The sequence below is a fragment of the Oncorhynchus mykiss genome, chromosome 26, assembly GCF_057628025.1.
Source record: "Oncorhynchus mykiss isolate SJ-2025 chromosome 26, ASM5762802v1, whole genome shotgun sequence".
NCBI lineage: Eukaryota > Metazoa > Chordata > Actinopteri > Salmoniformes > Salmonidae > Oncorhynchus > Oncorhynchus mykiss.
The window spans coordinates 8,454,265-8,472,767 of NC_143047.1; the positions used below are offsets into that span (position 1 = coordinate 8,454,265).

At 43.7% G+C, this 18,503-nt stretch overlaps 1 protein-coding gene across 4 annotated transcripts in view; it reads left to right on the forward strand.

The window, feature by feature from the left end:
• The window catches only part of LOC110506316 (muscarinic acetylcholine receptor M4), a 160,554-nt gene that overhangs the window by 72,443 nt on the left and 69,608 nt on the right, over window positions 1–18,503 (forward strand). For all 4 annotated transcript variants that reach the window (XM_036963976.2, XM_021585845.3, XM_090221908.1 and 1 more), the window contains 2 exons: window positions 7,198–7,308; window positions 12,659–12,855. In XM_036963976.2, coding sequence (XP_036819871.2) covers window positions 7,198–7,308; window positions 12,659–12,855 — 308 coding nt within the window. The remainder of the gene's footprint in view (window positions 1–7,197; window positions 7,309–12,658; window positions 12,856–18,503) is intronic.

Genomic DNA, 18,503 nt, shown 5'->3' on the forward strand with positions numbered 1-18,503 from the left:
ATGGACAAATACTGTTTTCTACACATAGAAATTACAAACCTTAGTGACAAACCAAAAGTTTACGAACAGCAATAGTTAAGACTAGACAAATGTTATCTGATTTTGAAGAGGAAATTTGGGGAATTTACATCTAAAACCACCCATAAAGACGTTGCAATTCATCAACAGCAAAATTGTCTCTAATTTATGTCAGCCTTTTTTAATGATCCAACCATCATCTTACCCAGAGAATCACTGTACATGCAAGAGAGACTTACATATATAATTGTGAAGCCCTAATTGTGATCTGTAAAATTCAGTAATAGCATTCCTGCACACGCAGAGCACCACAGGTGCATAATAACCAAACAAACATCACAAGAGGAAGAACACTCACAGTACTCCCCATGGACATACTGCCTCACTCACAGGCACACATACTGTACACCACTGCGGCATAGACTCCACATCCCTATTGGGGAAAGCGTATTTTTCAAATTATTTTTTAAATTAAGTTTTAAAAATGTAACCTTTATTTAACTAGGTAAGTCGGTTAATAACAAATCCTTATTTACAATGACGGCCTACCCCGGCCAAACCCAGACGATGCAGGGCCAATTGTGCGCCACCTTATGGGACCAGTTGTGACACAGCCTGGATCCAAACCAAGGTTTCTTTAGTGACGCCTCTAGCACTGAGATGCAGTGCCTTAGACCGCTGCGCCACTCAATTATTGTATCCCTGTGTGTTTACTAATGGTAGAAACAGTTCTGCAATCAGTGACTCATCTCCTACTACACTGTCGAGCAGGGATCATTGAAAGAGGGGAATAAAGACCAGAATCCCAGGATGCGTATGTGTTTGTATTCTCTTGTGTTGTGTAAATTACATGATCAAACATGTCTACGGGGGTTTTACAGCAGGAGCTCGTATATGGCCGGACCTCGAATAGCAGCACTACCTCAGTAGCGAGGCAGCATGTTGCTGTACATACACCCTCTCTCTAGGATACCTAGTAGAGATGGATCAGCAACGATGCCCACGTCGTCTTCGCTACTGAGACATCTGCATTTTAATATCCGGCACCTCATATGTGTTGGCAGTCTAAAGCAGCGTGAGAGCAATGTTTCCTGATTTGCCCACAGGCAGGCTTCTCCGAAGAAGAGGCAGTTTCCTCGCTCTGTACGTTTTCACGAGAACCCTGACATCCTTCTTCAATCAATGATTTGTTTTTCTTTTCCTTACAACCCATAATATTTCATTTTCTGCTCGGATGAAAAACAATTTAAGGCTGCTTGTTTTCTCGAAGAAGTGTCCTTCCCCCCCCCCCCCCCCCATCCACATTTCAGTTTTACTGGTGATTTCTCTCCAAGACAAAACAGCCTATCAATGTCTCACTGCGTTCAGTTTGACATGAATCAGAGCAAACCATGATTGTCAGCCGTTTTGGGTGATCGACTGTTGAGGGGATTGGTAATTCAATCAGCCCTTTCTTTGATGATGACCATCCTCTTGATTCTTCATATTTGTTTCACTACAGTCCACAGGTTTGTACTGATAGCCACCGTTATACCTTGACCAAATGCCAATTGAGTGGAAATGTGGTCGTTTGCCCCACAAGTGGAGTACAGTCTAAGCAGAGATATGTTGGTCATAGTGTAGTCAAAGTAACCTCTTTAGCAACAGAAGGCACTGGGACCATGGGCACTGGAAGCAGTTGGGCAGAGGCCAATCATCCTAGAAAGCCTAATCGAAACAGCTGTGTTCTAACAGCAGCACGCCTGTCAATCTCAGCTGTTGCACAGACTTACTTACCGTCTCTGACTGTCTGATTTCTCAGTTTACTGGTCATCCCTCACCAAAATATCTCACATTCCGTTTGGGTAGAACTTTGTATTTACAGCCCAATTTCGCTGGCAGGTTTAGGTGGTTGTTGTGGGTTTGATTAAAAAATAAATCACCCCCATAATTCAATTTTGCATGCCTGGTGTGGCCTTTCTGTTTTATTATATAGAATAGCAGCATGAGAAATAATGCAATTTGACTTTTTATTTTATTTGATCAAGCATGCTGTGCTGTAAGCAGCTTTGCTCCGGGAGCAGGGACGTGTTGTTGCTGAGGAAACTGAAATGAGATCAGGACAGAGAGAGAGTGGCCTTGTTTTGGGAAATAGTCTCATAAAATAATAACTTTCCCCCTCTTGGTCCTAATAATGTTGATATTATTTCTTTATCTATCTCCTGAAAGTTTGACCCTACTCCCACCATGTATTCTGTTCTTGGCAGCTTTTCTTGGACTGTATACTTCAACTTCCTTTCAGATTCACGGCTAGTGTGCTTGGAGGTCTAAAATGTACGCTTTTCACGGGCCAAATACTCTTAATGGTGCAGGTAGTTAGTACAGGCTCTAGATCAGGTTAAATGCAGACTTTGATTAGTTGTCCAGCTGGAACCAGGGTTTCACATGTACCGGTACCCCAGGAAATCTATCCTCAACTTGATTATCCCGCTCCTGCTTCTCACTTTACACAGTGGCTTTCTTACATTTGAAGCAGAAAATGTAGGGACTTGTAAAACCAGATGCACACTCATGATATCCAGCACCTTCTCTCTATAGTACTTAATGTGTATCATCATCGTCATCCATCATCATCATCATCACATACTGGTATCCCATAAATGCCTCTTAACTGTCGTGAGGTGGAGCAGTGGCGCGGATCTGTGCCCGCCGGAGTTTGGAACAGCTGGAGGAGAACAGGCCAGTCACCCAGAGACTGCTGGGTAAAGGAGCCCTGAGGAAGAGCTCTCATTATTCCTTTTTATGGAGGCATTTTAAGACCATTGGCAAAACAGTTGAGGCTTCAGCTCTGTCCAAACGTTTCTCTATTCCAGGTCTTAGTCTTGTTCTAAGTGTGTTAAAGGAGATTCTAGCAAAACTGCACTCACTACAGCTGGACGTCGTACTGTGCTTGCTAATGAACCTCATCTGCTACATATTGTCCAAGACAATTATGAATAAGCAAACAGTGCCCATACCCAATTACTGGCTCAGACACAGGTTTGAGTTGGGCCTGTCCAAGCTTATGTCAAAATAACATATGCATGTCTCTAATGTTGAATCATTCTGGTGATATTTGCAGAGCTCAATGTTATATCTTAAGATAATAAACCCCCCGGTTTTATGCAAATAAGAGAAGACACAGATTGTCTTCCTCCTTTGGGGATTTGGGCAGGTCTCTTCGACTGCCTGGTGTGCTTGTTGTAAAGCAGACAATTTGACAGGTTTGAAAGCAGTAGCATGTCAGGGGCTGCCGTTCCAGCGATTTTAAGTGTCATGCACTCAATTTGTCTCTCAGATATATTATTTTTGCCTGAGGGAGTGAGTGAATAGAATATCCCCTCTTTCTCCCTCTCTCTCTCTCATCCATTTTTTCTTTCAGCACACCAGTCCATCAACTGCACTGTTTACACACCAGAATATGGTCTTTGGAAATATACACATACTGTTTATCTACCTCCCGGCATGAGAAAGAAGAACAGTCCATATGAGATATCCACTTTTGTGCTCGATCTTCTCAATTTGATGCCTGCCAGCAGTTTTCCTAGATCCATGGTAACTACCCCAAAAAGAGCCGTTGCTCAGTTTCTTATCAAGTATTTAATTTCCCTGTCTCATACTTATTTTAATTAACGGTTGTAGCGGAAGGGTCGTTAAGTGTACATGACTTATCAGTGTCTCTCACAGGCTGCTGATTCGCTGACTCTGCTGCTTGTCCACTGATACTGGGGATTAATGGAACATGGACATTTATTTTGCTCGTTTCCTTCTAATAAAATGCAGTTCATTAATCCTTCGAATAAAATGCAGCTTGGGATTAATGGAACATGGAAACTTATTTAGCTCGTATTCTTCTAATAAGATGCAGCTTATTAATCCTTCTAATAAAATGCAGCTGGGGATTAATGGAACATGGAAAATTATTTTGCTCATTTCCAGCTAATAAGATGCAGTTGATTAATTATTCTAATAAGATGCAGTTGATTAATTATTCTAATAAGATGCAGTTTATTAATCGTTCTAATAAGATGCATTTTATTAATCCTTCTAATAAGATGCATTTTATTAATCCTTCTAATAAGATGCAGTTTATTAATCTGTCTAATAAGATACAGCTGATAGATGCATTTAAATGGTGCTGTCTTCCCAGTGACCAACTGCTTGACTATCTCTAGCTATTCAATGTAACCAGGCTTTATGGAGGGCTTGCATTATCCCAACACTCAGGCCACAATACTATTTGGGTGTGACTTAAAGACATGCTCTGTAACTATGGCGATTAATAAGTATTTTTTTAACCTCCCATTTAGGGCTGAATGTTTAGTTCATACATGGATAATCTATGAGCAGAATTACTGTTTTAACTAAATTAGCTATAAAATCCCAATTTTTCTGGAAGCCCTTTTCCCCTAAATTCCCCTCACGCGGCCCAGCCCCCTAGCAATTAAAGTTATAGCCAATGAGCTTCAGCCCCTTGCCATTTGAGTGGCAGCTAGCAAGATTCACACACAGCAGAGCAAGAGAGCGCAATGACGTGGTGCAGATATCTGCACATGTATAACGTTGAATGCAATTTTTGGGACCACTTTTAGCTCGTCAGCACTACTTTCAGTACTGCATAAAAAGTATACAAGAGAACTGGAGAATTTCTTTCATATAGTAGTAATAATACATTTCATTTGTATAGCGCTTCGAATTTAAATGTATTTTATTTAACCAGTCACCTACTGTGTCGTCTCATAGCTCTACAAGGGCAAAATATATATACACTAAAAACATCATACATTTAGAATCAAGGCAGGAACTGGCAGTATTAGGCCAGGTGCTAAAAGGACTTCCCAGGTTAGGACTATAAGAAAGACAGTCAGAAGAAACGTGTTTTAAGGCCCGCTTTAAAAGTCCCGATTGCACTGCTCAGATGAGTTTGCAGGCTTGAGAAGGTGGTTGATGGTTGAGAAAGAGGATTCTGAGGTTAGCTTTTGTTGTTGTCGATCATGGTGGAGTAGAAGGCTGATCGTGCTGCTTTTAGGGCAGCAGAATAGCTTCTTTGCGTGGTGGTCTTTGTAGGCCAGTAGATGGACAGTGAAGCCGTCCTTCCTCCAATGCCTCTGAAGCTTACGGCCATGAGTCTTCATTCTGTGCGGTTCATCGGTGAACCGGGTTGAAGAGTGTTGGAAGGTTACTTTCGTGTTTTTTCGGGAGCAGTGATGTTCAGGGTATTACCCATAGTGCTGTTATACAGGTTGACCATGTCGTCGAGGGCCAGCTCACTGCAGTCAGACTCAAAGGTGGGCTAGATGTGTTCCAGGAAGAGGGGTGTGTTAAGTTTCCTAAGGTGGCAGAATTGAAAGGCCCCCTTTTTGGCGTTGGAGCGGAATGGGAGCAGTCAGACCATGTCACAGGCTTGTGGTTCAGATACACACAAGTTTGAGGACATCCAAGTTAGAGGCAGGGACATCTCCAGTGATAATGTATTGTGTGTCGACGATTGTGGGTGGGGAACATTTACATGTTGCACATGGTTTAGGCAGTCCATCATGTTAAGGAAGTCAGCAGTCGTAGAGCACTTTGGTGAGTCAGCATGGATGTTAGTCACCCAAAATTACAATGTTGGAGAGGGTTTAGCGTACAGAGGTTAATAGTTCACAAAACTCAGGAGGGGGGCTCCACCACGGCCGCGCGCCTTTTCAATGTATTTATATCCAGGCGGAGCTGCCGCATCTAGGATGCTAATAGTCCCCCTCTTTGTGCCCTTTTCCAATGAGGCAGATCAGGTCAAAATCATTCTCTGAGATAAACTCATACAAAAGAGGAGACTTGTTAAGCCTTGAAGATTGTAGAGTGCACGACGTGTGAAGGCATTGGTGGAAAAAACGTTCATTACATTTTGGTTGGTTCACTGCTCTCTGTATGGACTGTATTGGCTTGGAGTGGGTGACGTAATTTGCCTGAGGGTCAGCCTGCAGAAATGGCCAGGCCCGTGATCACCTAACTCCGGTACTCTCATTGTTAGTGCATACAATAGACTTTGGTTTGTTAATTAGTCTCCTACCGCCTCGTCGTCCTCACCATGTTTTCCGTAGGAGCCCGTATCGAGAGGCTGTTCTTAAGGTCCTTACGCAGGGTTGTTTTAATCTGTTCAAAACTTCTCAGGAAAGTTTTCTGCCATTTCAGAGTCTTTTCATCCAGCCTTTGGTCCAGGAGATGAGGAGCTAGAAAGACCTAGCTCTGCTGGTATTTGAATCCAAACAATTTGCTGGTTGATTGGAGAGGTTGGAGAAGTAGCCAAATATGCTAACTAATTTAACGTTGATGATTTAAAAAGCGAAAAATTCTTATGTTCTATACTTGATAAGCTGTCAAAAAACGAAACTTTGCTAAAAACAATGCGCTTAAAAAACACTTCTTAATTTAAAAAAAATATTTAACCTTTTTTTTAACTAGGAAACTCAGTTAAGAACAAATTCTTATTTACAATGATTGGGTTAGCTGCCTTGTTCAGGGGCAGAACAAAATATTTTTTACTTGTCAGCTCGGTGATTCAATCTAGCAACCGTTTGGTTACTGGCCCAACACTCTAACCACTAGGCTACCTGCTGCCCCCACTTAAGAAATAATTATGGATCATTTTGCAGGATTAAAATACCAAGGCTGCCTCTAGGTTAACTCCAGTGTCATTCCGTCTCTGTTTAAAGATTTAATCCAATCCTACTGGACAGGAATGTTTTAAATGTGAATTGAAGATCTTAAGGTTATTTTATGGTTCAACGCCACATTTTATGGCTCAACACCAATGGAATAGACACTTATTGGTCAGATTCTCAGACCAGTGCAGTATTATGAAAACGATCTCAACTGTTTCACTGCAAGGTAAAATTATGTACGTTTTATTTATACTCTACACGGAAGATAGCTGGAGTGCTTGCCCTGAATTGATTTTTATCCGATGAAATCACAGTCTGACATGACAAGTGAGACATTGGAACTGAACATTTTTTAGTTCTCTGATTTAACATACAAACATGACCAAATTATAAAACATTAATGATGACATGATAGCACTGACTCATTGTACAATGTCCCTCTCTCTTTCCTTTTCTTTGTTTCTTTCTCGCTCTCTCTTTTTGATCTCTTTCTCTCTCCTTCGTCTCTCCCCTCCAGAGATGCCCAGTTAGATGGAGACGGCCCCGCTGAGCACAGTGAGCCCGTATTTGCTGTCAACAACAATCGAGGTGGTGGTACTGGTGGGAGCCGCGGCGAAGAGCGACCAGGGTGAGAATTGGCTGGGGCAGGCCTTTGAGGATGGTGTGTGTGAGAACAATAGTTAGGTATATGTGGCTTTCAGAGAAGGTGGGGAGGGAGGGGTGCAAGTAGAGTTTTTTTTCTTTCTTCAATGGAGATATGTAAGTCTTCTGTCTAGCAGGCATTCTCTGAACTGTGCTTACACGTCTGTAAAAGGTAAAGGCAGCACAGTAAGTTGTTTTTCAACTAAATGCAATGCCAACACTCAAGTGTCATACACACACTTACAGTGGGGCAAAAAAGTATTTGGTCAGCCACCAATTGTGCAAGTTCTCCCACTTAAAAATATGAGAGAGGCCTGTAATTTTCATTATAGTTACACTTCAACTATGACAGACAACATGAGAAACAAAAATCCAGAAAATCACATGAATTTATTTGCAAATTATGGTGGAAAATAAGTATTTGGTCACCTACAATCAAGCAAGATTTCTGGCTCTCACAGACCTATAACTTCTTCTTTAAGAGGCTCCTCTGTCCTCCACTCGTTACCTGTACTAATGGCACCTGTTTGAACTTGTTATCAGTATAAAAGACACCTGTCCACAACACCAAACAGTCACACTCCAAACTCCACTATGGCCAAGACCAAAGAGCTGTCAAAGGACACCAGAAACAAAATTGTAGACCTGCACCAGGCTGGGAAGCCTGAATCTGCAAAAGGTAAGCAGCTTGGTTTGAAGAAATCAACTGTGGGAGCAATTATTAGGAAATGGAAGACATACAAGACCACTGATAATCTCCCTCGATCTGGGGCTCCACGCAAGATTTCACCCCGTGGGGTCAAAATGATCACAAGAACGGTGAGCAAAAATCCCAGAACCACACGGGGGGACCTAGTGAATGACCTGCAGAGAGCTGGGACCCAAGTAACAAAGCCTACCATCAAATCAAATCAAATTTTATTTGTCACATACACATGGTTAGCAGATGTTAATGCGAGTGTAGCGAAATGCTTGTGCTTCTAGTTCCGACAATGCAGTAATAACCAACAAGTAATCTAACTAACAATTCCAAAACTACTGTCTTGTACACAGTGTAAGGGGATAAAGAATATGTACATAAGGATATATGAATGAGTGATGGTACAGAGCAGCATAGGCAAGATACAGTAGATGGTATCGAGTACAGTATATACATATGAGATGAGTATGTAAACAAAGTGGCATAGTTAAAGTGGCTAGTGATACATGTATTACATAAGGATACAGTCGATGATATAGAGTACAGTATATCCGTATGCATATGAGATGAATAATGTAGGGTAAGTAACATTTATATAAGGTAGCATTGTTTAAAGTGGCTAGTGATATATTTACATCATTTCCCATCAATTCCCATTATTAAAGTGGCTGGAGTTGAGTCAGTGTCAGTGTGTTGGCAGCAGCCACTCAATGTTAGTGGTGGCTGTTTAACAGTCTGATGGCCTTGAGATAGAAGCTGTTTTTCAGTCTCTCGGTCCCAGCTTTGATGCACCTGTACTGACCTTGCCTTCTGGATGATAGCGGGGTGAACAGGCAGTGGCTCGGGTGGTTGATGTCCTTGATGATCTTTATGGCCTTCCTGTGACATCGGGTGGTGTAGGTGTCCTGGAGGGCAGGTAGTTTGCCCCCGGTGATGCGTTGTGCAGACCTCACCATCCTCTGGAGAGCCTTACGGTTGAGGGCGGAGCAGTTGCCGTACCAGGCGGTGATACAGCCCGCCAGGATGCTCTCGATTGTGCATCTGTAGAAGTTTGTGAGTGCTTTTGGTGACAAGCCAAATTTCTTCAGCTTCCTGAGGTTGAAGAGGCGCTGCTGCGCCTTCTTCACAATGCTGTCTGTGTGTGTGGACCAATTCAGTTTGTCTGTGATGTGTATGCCGAGGAACTTAAAACTTGCTACCCTCTCCACTACTGTTCCATCGATGTGGATAGGGGGGTGTTCCCTCTGCTGTTTCCTGAAGTCCACAATCATCTCCTTAGTTTTGTTGACGTTGAGTGTGAGGTTATTTTCCTGACACCACACTCCGAGGGCCCTCACCTCCTCCCTGTAGGCCGTCTCGTCGTTGTTGGTAATCAAGCCTACCACTGTCGTGTCGTCCGCAAACTTGATGATTGAGTTGGAGGCGTGCGTGGCCACGCAGTCGTGGGTGAACAGGGAGTACAGGAGAGGGCTCAGAACGCACCCTTGTGGGGCCCCAGTGTTGAGGATCAGCGGGGAGGAGATGTTGTTGCCTACCCTCACCACCTGGGGGCGGCCCGTCAGGAAGTCCAGTACCCAGTTGCACAGGGCGGGGTCGAGACCCAGGGTCTCGAGCTTGATGACGAGCTTGGAGGGTACTATGGTGTTGAATGCCGAGCTGTAGTCAATGAACAGCATTCTCACATAGGTATTCCTCTTGTCCAGATGGGTTAGGGCGGTGTGCAGTGTGGTTGAGATTGCATCGTCTGTGGACCTATTTGGGCGGTAAGCAAATTGGAGTGGGTCTAGGGTGTCAGGTAGGGTGGAGGTGATATGGTCCTTGACTAGTCTCTCAAAGCACTTCATGATGACGGAAGTGAGTGCTACGGGGCGGTAGTCGTTTAGCTCAGTTACCTTAGCTTTCTTGGGAACAGGAACAATGGTGTGGCCCTCTTGAAGCATGTGGGAACAGCAGACTGGTATAGGGATTGATTGAATATGTCCGTAAACACACCGGCCAGCTGGTCTGCGCATGCTCTGAGGGCGCGGCTGGGGATGCCGTCTGGGCCTGCAGCCTTGCGAGGGTTAACACGTTTAAATGTACTCACCTCGGCTGCAGTGAAGGAGAGACCGCATGTTTTCGTTGCAGGCCGTGTCAGTGGCACTGTATTGTCCTCAAAGCGGGCAAAAAAGTTATTTAGTCTGCCTGGGAGCAGGACATCCTGGTCCGTGACTGGGCTGGGTTTCTTCCTGTAGTCCGTGATTGACTGTAGACCCTGCCACATGCCTCTTGTGTCTGAGCCGTTGAATTGAGATTCTACTTTGTCTCTGTACTGACGCTTAGCTTGTTTGATAGCCTTGCGGAGGGAATAGCTGCACTGTTTGTATTCGGTCATGTTACCAGACACCTTGCCCTGATTAAAAGCAGTGGTTCGCGCTTTCAGTTTCACGCGAATGCTGCCATCAATCCACGGTTTCTGGTTAGGGAATGTTTTAATCGTTGCTATGGGAACGACATCTTCAATGCACGTTCTAATGAACTCACACACCGAATCAGCGTATTCGTCAATGTTGTTGTCTGACGCAATACGAAACATGTCCCAGTCCGCGTGGTGGAAGCAGTCTTGGAGTGTGGAGTCAGCTTGGTCGGACCAGCGTTGGACAGACCTCAGCGTGGGAGCCTCTTGTTTTAGTTTCTGTCTGTAGGCAGGGATCAACAAAATGGAGTCGTGGTCAGCTTTTCCGAAAGGGGGGCGGGGCAGGGCCTTATATGCGTCGCGGAAGTTAGAGTAACAATGATCCAAGGTCTTTCCACCCCTGGTTGCGCAATCGATATGCTGATAAAATTTAGGGAGTCTTGTTTTCAGATTAGCCTTGTTAAAATCCCCAGCTACAATGAATGCAGCCTCCGGATGAATGGTTTCCAGTTTGCAAAGAGTTAAATAAAGTTCGTTCAGAGCCATCGATGTGTCTGCTTGGGGGGGGGGATATATACGGCTGTGATTATAATCGAAGAGAATTCTCTTGGTAGATAATGCGGTCTACATTTGATTGTGAGGAATTCTAAATCAGGTGAACAGAAGGATTTGAGTTCCTGTATGTTTCTTTCATCACACCATGTCGCGTTAGTCATAAGGCATACGCCCCCGCCCCTCTTCTTACCAGAAAGATGTTTGTTTCTGTCTGTGCGATGCGTGGAGAAACCCGTTGGCTGCACCGCTTCGGATAGAGTCTCTCCAGTGAGCCACGTTTCCGTGAAGCAAAGAACGTTACAGTCTCTGATGTCCCTCTGGAATGCTACCCTTGCTCGGATTTCATCAACCTTGTTGTCAAGAGACTGGACATTGGCAAGAAGAATGCTTGGGAGTGGTGCACGGTGTGCCCGTCTCCGGAGTCTGACCAGAAGACCGCCTCGTTTCCCTCTTTTTCGGAGTTGTTTTTTTTTTGGGTCGCTGCATGGAATCCACTCCGTTGTCCTGTTTGTAACGCAGAACACAGGATCCGTGTCGCGAAAAACATATTCTTGGTAGTACTGATGGTGAGTTGATGCTGATCTTATATTCAGTAGTTCTTCTCGACTGTATGTAATGAAACCTAAGATGACCTGGGGTACTAATGTAAGAAATAACACGTAAAAAAACAAAAAACTGCATAGTTTCCTAGGAACGCGAAGCGAGGCGGCCATCTCTGTCGGCGCCGTAACACACTACGCCACCAGGGACTCAAATCCTGCAGTGACAGACGTGTCCCCCTGCTTAAGCCAGTCTGAAGTTTGCTAGAGAGCATTTGGATGATCCAGAAGAAGATTGGGAGAATGTCATATGGTCAGATGAAACCAAAAATATAACTTTTTGGTAAAAACTCAACTCGTCGTGTTTGGAGGACAAAGAATGCTGAGTTGCATCCAAAGAACACCATACCTACTGTGAAGCATGGGGTTGGAAACATCATGCTTTGGGGCTGTTTTTCTGCAAAGGACCAGGACGACTGATCCGTGTAAAGGAAAGAATGAATGGGGCCATGTATCGTGAGATTTTGATTGAAAACCTCCATCCATCAGCAAGGGCATTGAAGATGAAACGTGGCTGGGTCTTTCAGCATGACAATGATCCCAAACACACCGCCCGGGCAACTAAGGAGTGGCTTCGTAAGAAGCATTTCAATGTCCTGGCGTGGCCTAGCCAGTCTCCAGATCTCAACCCCATAGAAAATCTTTGGAGGGAGTTGAAAGTCCGCGTTGCCCAGCAACAGCCCCAAAACATCACCGCTCTAGAGGAGATCTGCATGGAGGAATGGGCCAAAATACCAGCAACAGTGTGTGAAAACCTTGTGAAGACTTACAGAAAACGTTTGACCTCTGTCATTGCCAACAAAGGGTATATAACAAAGTATTGAGAAACTTTTGTTATTGACCAAATACTTATTTTCCACCATAATTTAAAAATAAATTCATTAAACATCCTACAATGTGATTTTCTGGATTTTCTTTCTCATTTTGTCTGTCATAGTTGAAGTGTACCTATGATGAAAATTACAGGCCTCTCTCATCTTTTTAAGTGGGGGAACTTGCACAATTGGTGGCTGACTAAATACTTTTTTGCCCCACTGTACATCCATATGGCCTTTATCAGCGTTGGCCATGTGGCTGTGTTTTGCAGGAGCAGCAGGGCCCCCTTGAGGTCTGAAAGGGACATGGGGCTTATGAACGCCATCGGTCTCCAGCCCCGTCACCCTACCCCCGTTGTGACATCACAAGGCACACAGACACCCATCCCACAGCTTCAGAATGCCGAAACACAGACCGACCGAGATCCACAGGTTCCCACCACATTCCGGGCCTCCGAAGACACAGACAGTAGGTCTACCTATATCTATACCCATGTCTCTCTCCCCCAGTCCCTCCAGCATTTACCCTGTCTACTAGATCTACAATGACATTGGAAAGTATTCAGACCCTTTGACTTTTTCCACATTTTGTTACGTTATAGACTTATTCTAAAATTGATTAAATGAATACACATCCTCGTCAATCTACACACAATACCCCATAATGACAGTGAAAACAGGTTTTTCAAATGTTTTGCTAATTTATAAAAAGAAAAAAACAAACACCTAATTTACAAAAGTATTCAGACCCTTTGCTATGAGACTCGAAATTTAGTTCAGGTGCTCCCTGTTTCCATTGATTATCCTTGAGATGTTTCTACATCTTGATTGGAGTCCACCTGTGGTAAATTCAATTGGTTGGACATGATTTGGAAAGGCACACCTGTCTATATAAGGTCCCACAGTTGACAGTGCATGTCAGAGCAAAAACCAAGCCATGAGGTCGAAGGAATTGTCCTTAGAGCTCAGAGACAGGGTTGTGTCGAGGCACAGATCTGGGGAAGGGCACCAAAAGAATTCTGCAGCATTGAAGGTCCCCGAGAACACAGTGGCCTCCATCATTCTTAAATGGAGAAGTTTGGAACCACCAAGACTCTTCCTAGAGCTGGCCGTCTGGCCAAACTGAGCAATCGAAAGAGAAGGGTCAGACAGGTGACCAGGAACCCGAAGGTCACTCTAACAGAGCTCCCGAGTTCCTCTGTGGAGAATGGAGAACCTTCCAGAAGGACAAACATCTCTGCAGCACTCCACTAATCAGGTCTTTATGGTAGAGTGGCCAGACATGACAGCCCACTTGGAGTTTGCCAAAAGGCACCTAAAGACTCTGAGACCATGAGAAACAAAATTCTCTGGTCTGAGGAAACCAAGATTGAATCTGGAGGAAATTTAACTCTTTGGCATGAATGCCAAGTGTCACATCTGGAGGCAACCTGGCACCATCCCTACGGTGAAGCATGGTGGTGGCAGCATCGTGCTATGGGGATGTTTTTCAGCAGCAGGGACTGGGAGACTAGTCAGGACGGAGGCAAAGATGAACGGATCAAAGTACAGAGAGATCCTTGAGGAAAATCTGCTCCAGAGCGCTCAGGACCTCAGACTGGGGCGAAGGTTCACCATCCAATACTTATGTAAATGTGATATTTCCCTTTTTTTATTTTTAAATCAATGTGCAAAAAAATCTGAACTTGTTTTTGCTTTGTTAATATTGGTTATTGTGTGTAGATTGATGAGGGGGGGAAAACAATTTAATACATTTTAGATTAAGGCTGGAATCTTAACAAAATGTGGAAAAAGTCAAGGGGTCTGAATACTTTCCGAAGGCACTGTATATCGTTTTCATAATACTGAGCTGTTCAACTATGTGATGTCTTAACAGGTAAGTCACAATATGCAATATATATGCAGAGAGCCCAACGCTCCCCTCAAGCATAAATGTGTCATTAATTGAGCGAGTTAACTGTGTAAATCACCATTCTGGTCTTGTGATTAATCATATCAGCTAGCGACCCTCTTGGATAGTTGGTGATGGTAATGATCACCCCATCACTGAATTCACAACTAGGTTTCCGTTTTACGGCATTTCTACAATGGCTGGGTTTTTTTCATGAATGGGGAATTTGTTCCTCGTTGCTGTCAGGAAATACAACCTGGCAAATTAGTAGCGTCATAATTGAATTCACTTTTTATAGAATCCTTTTCATTTGGCATTTAAGACTTAACCTAATTGCAATCAGTCTTAACAACCTCCTTGACCTCATTCCATACAGAGCAGAACAAAGACCTCAAAGGCATGCACTAATGGCTTATACAGAACCTGGCTACAGGAAGCAAATACTTATTTAGTTAATTAAAGGTACATTTCACAATTTTTCAACTTCCTATTCGTCATCTTCAGCACCACCCCAACATCACCATACTGTATGGGAAAATGGCGTGTTTCTATATTTTGTGGTAAAAAAAAAGATAGAGGAAGATACCGTGTCTTTCCAATGACATCATCAACCAATTCGTAGGCAATGCCTACTCATAATTGGTTAAAATCACATGATGCACATCAATGATGTCATTTGGAAATACTTATACTTCCTCTCTTTTTTACTACAAAACAGAAAGGTGCCATTTTCACATATGTTGATGTTGAGGTGGTGCTGGACATAATCAATGTGAAGTAAAAAATAAATACATTTTTAAAAAGAAGTGAAATTGCCCTTTAAGACAATAACCTCTGAATTACCCTATGTTCCAAAGTCTGGTGAAGTGGACCATTCCTTGTCTGTTGTCCCAGTGGTAATATAGCAATACCAATTACCCGATATCTCTGCATTAACTGTCTTAGTAACAGATCACAGAAATAGATGTCGTGATATTGGGTCTCATCCAAAACACGTCTCTCTTGGGGCACTGAAATATAATTTTCATGACTGTGTCTTTGTTTTTCAGTGGCACATCTGGGAAAGTGAGCGCTATCAGAGAAAATGAGACCTGCATGGTCTACTTTTGTGTGTCTGGGCCTTTTTAAGGTACTACTATAGGGGTTTTAGACTCAATTCCATAAGAGTCCGTATCCACAAACAGAGCACCACAGTCCATTTCGGTTCGGCTGGAATGTTGTACACGAGGCATTACGTTGTGAGAGCATTACCACACCTCCCATTATACTCATTACAAATGAATGACTGAAACAAACACCTGGCGAGGAATCGAAAGCCAGCTCTCATGCCAAGCCTTTGCGATCAAGGGCCTTTCACCTTTCGTCCAATCGTATCCGGCACTTATCATCTATCTCTGTTTCTACTCCCCTATTGTTGTTCATGTACCGATGACTGGTATAATGGTTATATAGCATAGCAAGGAGATAGAGAGCCACTGTGCTGTATGTAGGCGTGTACAAACTGTACCTCACTTGGAACCAGTTCTGACCGTGTCTGTTCATTCTGCCATGGTCCTCGTCATGCAGGTTGAGCTACGAGAGGATTCTCTTGACAGGTGTTCAGGAGTTCGGCGGTAATTAAGGTTTGATAGTTTTGACTGCAGACCCGCCGCCCTTCAAAAGTTGACTGCTCAGACGCCGCTACTCTCCAGTGGAAATGGGCCTATTTCTTGAAGTGGAGTGTTTTCCTTCCCATAAAAAAAAGACTTGAGTCCCTCTTATATAAGAAACGCTGGAGGTGAAACGCTGTAAGAGAATCTTACATGATACCTACTTCCTTACCCAAACCTGGAGTTAGGTTTCATAATATCTAATATTATGTGATATATATCATCCAAGGAGTTTTCAGTGGGAGATGGAGGTATTGTATGCAAATTATGGAGGTACAATATTACTCATCACAAAGAAAAGGTTTTTAATGATTAAAACCTGAATTTATTCATCATAATGTTACTGGTGTGTGCAAATAGACTGTAGGTCAAAATAGTCCCAATGGGCCTGGTGCAAAGGGAAATTATATTTACGTATCATTCGGATCTGAGTCATCCATCCACATACTGTGAGCTGGCTGGTTTGACCAATCAGCATCTCCACGGCTGTGATGCCTTAAGTGACTCTTTAGCAGCTCTCTCCAGTGCATTCCTGATGGAGTGTTGCTGTTGGATAGAGCAGGCATTGGGAACACGCCTCCGCACATCGCATTGAACAGCACACTCCTCAGGCCCAACTCTTGTTTAGCAGGTTGGATTCAAACATTGCTCGACGTGTTCATTTGAAATGGATTAGCAGCACTGTGGTGAGAGGATGATCGCATTTTATGATAATAAGAGTCATGACACACCTACCCTATTTATGCCTTGGCAGAATAGCCGGCTCAAAGAACACTCTTGCCCAGCGTCTTACTTTCACTTTTGTGCAAGGCCTAATATGTCATTTTAGTTAAGTAGCTCTGATTTATCGTATTCCCGAATGATCCCCAAGAAAGAAACCAACCAGCATCTCTGTTACACCCACCTGGCAAAGTGACTTTAGCCAAGATTCCGTTTGAGTCGAGTCCCCTCCAGCCATTCTGACACCCTGTGTTTTGTGCAGAGGAGAGTACTAAACACAAGGTGACACTTCCCACCTGCTTTCATTAAGGCAGCGACACACTTCGGAAAGCCCTAATAGCCCCGCCGCTCAGGTAAATCAGACGCAATCAATTTGTCAGGACAGCAATGAAGCTAAAGCGCCTGAGTTGCATTATGAGGCCAAATGATCATTTATCCCACGGGGAGAGAGAGAGCGGGAGAGTCGGAGAGACTACAGGAAATGCTCAGCGCTGGTCCTCTGATGTGCCAATAGAGTCCGTGTGGGTACGGAGGAAACGTTCTCCCAACACCTTCTGTGTTTTTGGGGCCACGCTTGGGAGATGATACAGGGCAGAGCAATAAAGCAGGCGCTCTCTTACTCCACCGAAGAGGATTTAAATGGCGCCTCCCGCTGTTCGATGGGGATATAGAGAATAGACTGGGGATATTTGACTAATCAACAGTAGCGATAGAGGACACCCAGGACTTACCATTTTACTATCTGAGTCGTCAAGAAACCCCTCCAGTTTAATGACTGGAAACTTTCAGTTTTTTGAAAAGCGTGTAATTACACAGGTTATACCGTATATGTGTGGGGTGAGGGAGAAATGATCTTTCAAATCTTCAGTTCACTTTTTTTTTTACTGAACTATGGGTTAATGGTTTGAATGAGGATCATCTTAGGTCCGAAACGTCACCATACAGTTTTTGTACTGAACATTGTTTTTTTTTCTTTGTGGTTAACCAACCAAGGCTCGTCTGTCATCTACTTATTAAGAGGAGGCGTCGTTAAGGTATATGGGTGGAATCCATCACTGAAAACGTCCTGTCATCCCTTCTAAGGCGAAAACCTAAATGCATTTGTACCTGTCAAGTTTATACTGTGGGAAAACGTCCACTCTAAAAAGGTCCTGCAGTTCAGTTAGCAGGTGGACAGGTGACTGACATTGAGAGTGCTACTCACGCAGCCTCTGGCCTTGTGGTGTCGAACAGTCAGATAGAATGCCACCCACTGGCAGGCCTTATATCCAATTCCCTGATGCCATGCGAGTTTCGGTATAATCCCCTAGCCTTGTCAGTCTCTGGTTTGATTGGATCTGGAGGTGAAAATAGTCACAGCAATATTCATCTTTGATGTCACAATCAGAAAGCCACGATTTTGGAGGTATGAGAGAACATGTATAGGAGAAACTGTTCCTAGTCCAGTGTTGCATACGAGAGATTTAAAACTTACTATCCTCACCCGCTCTCCTCATCGGCAGACGGCAGCCGCCCAATGCAGGCTTTCATCTCTCCACCTCGCAGATGGAGCAACAAAACACTGCACTAATCCGATTCCTCTCCCCCTCCCTGAGACTACACATTTCTTTAGGAAACATGTTTCAGGGATATGGTTAAACACAGCACAGGTTTCTCGGTCGGAGTAAGTCTATATTTCTACAAATATATCATTGTACGGGGTACTACACTCAGTACAGATCCATCTCCTTGACGTATTTCTTTTTTGGTGCAGATCACCTTGAAGAATTCCCTTCACGATGAGCTTGTTTTTGGAGGATTTGAATGAGTTTGAATGTTTACCTGGGTAAACGGTTGTAATCTGACTGGATGTAGTTT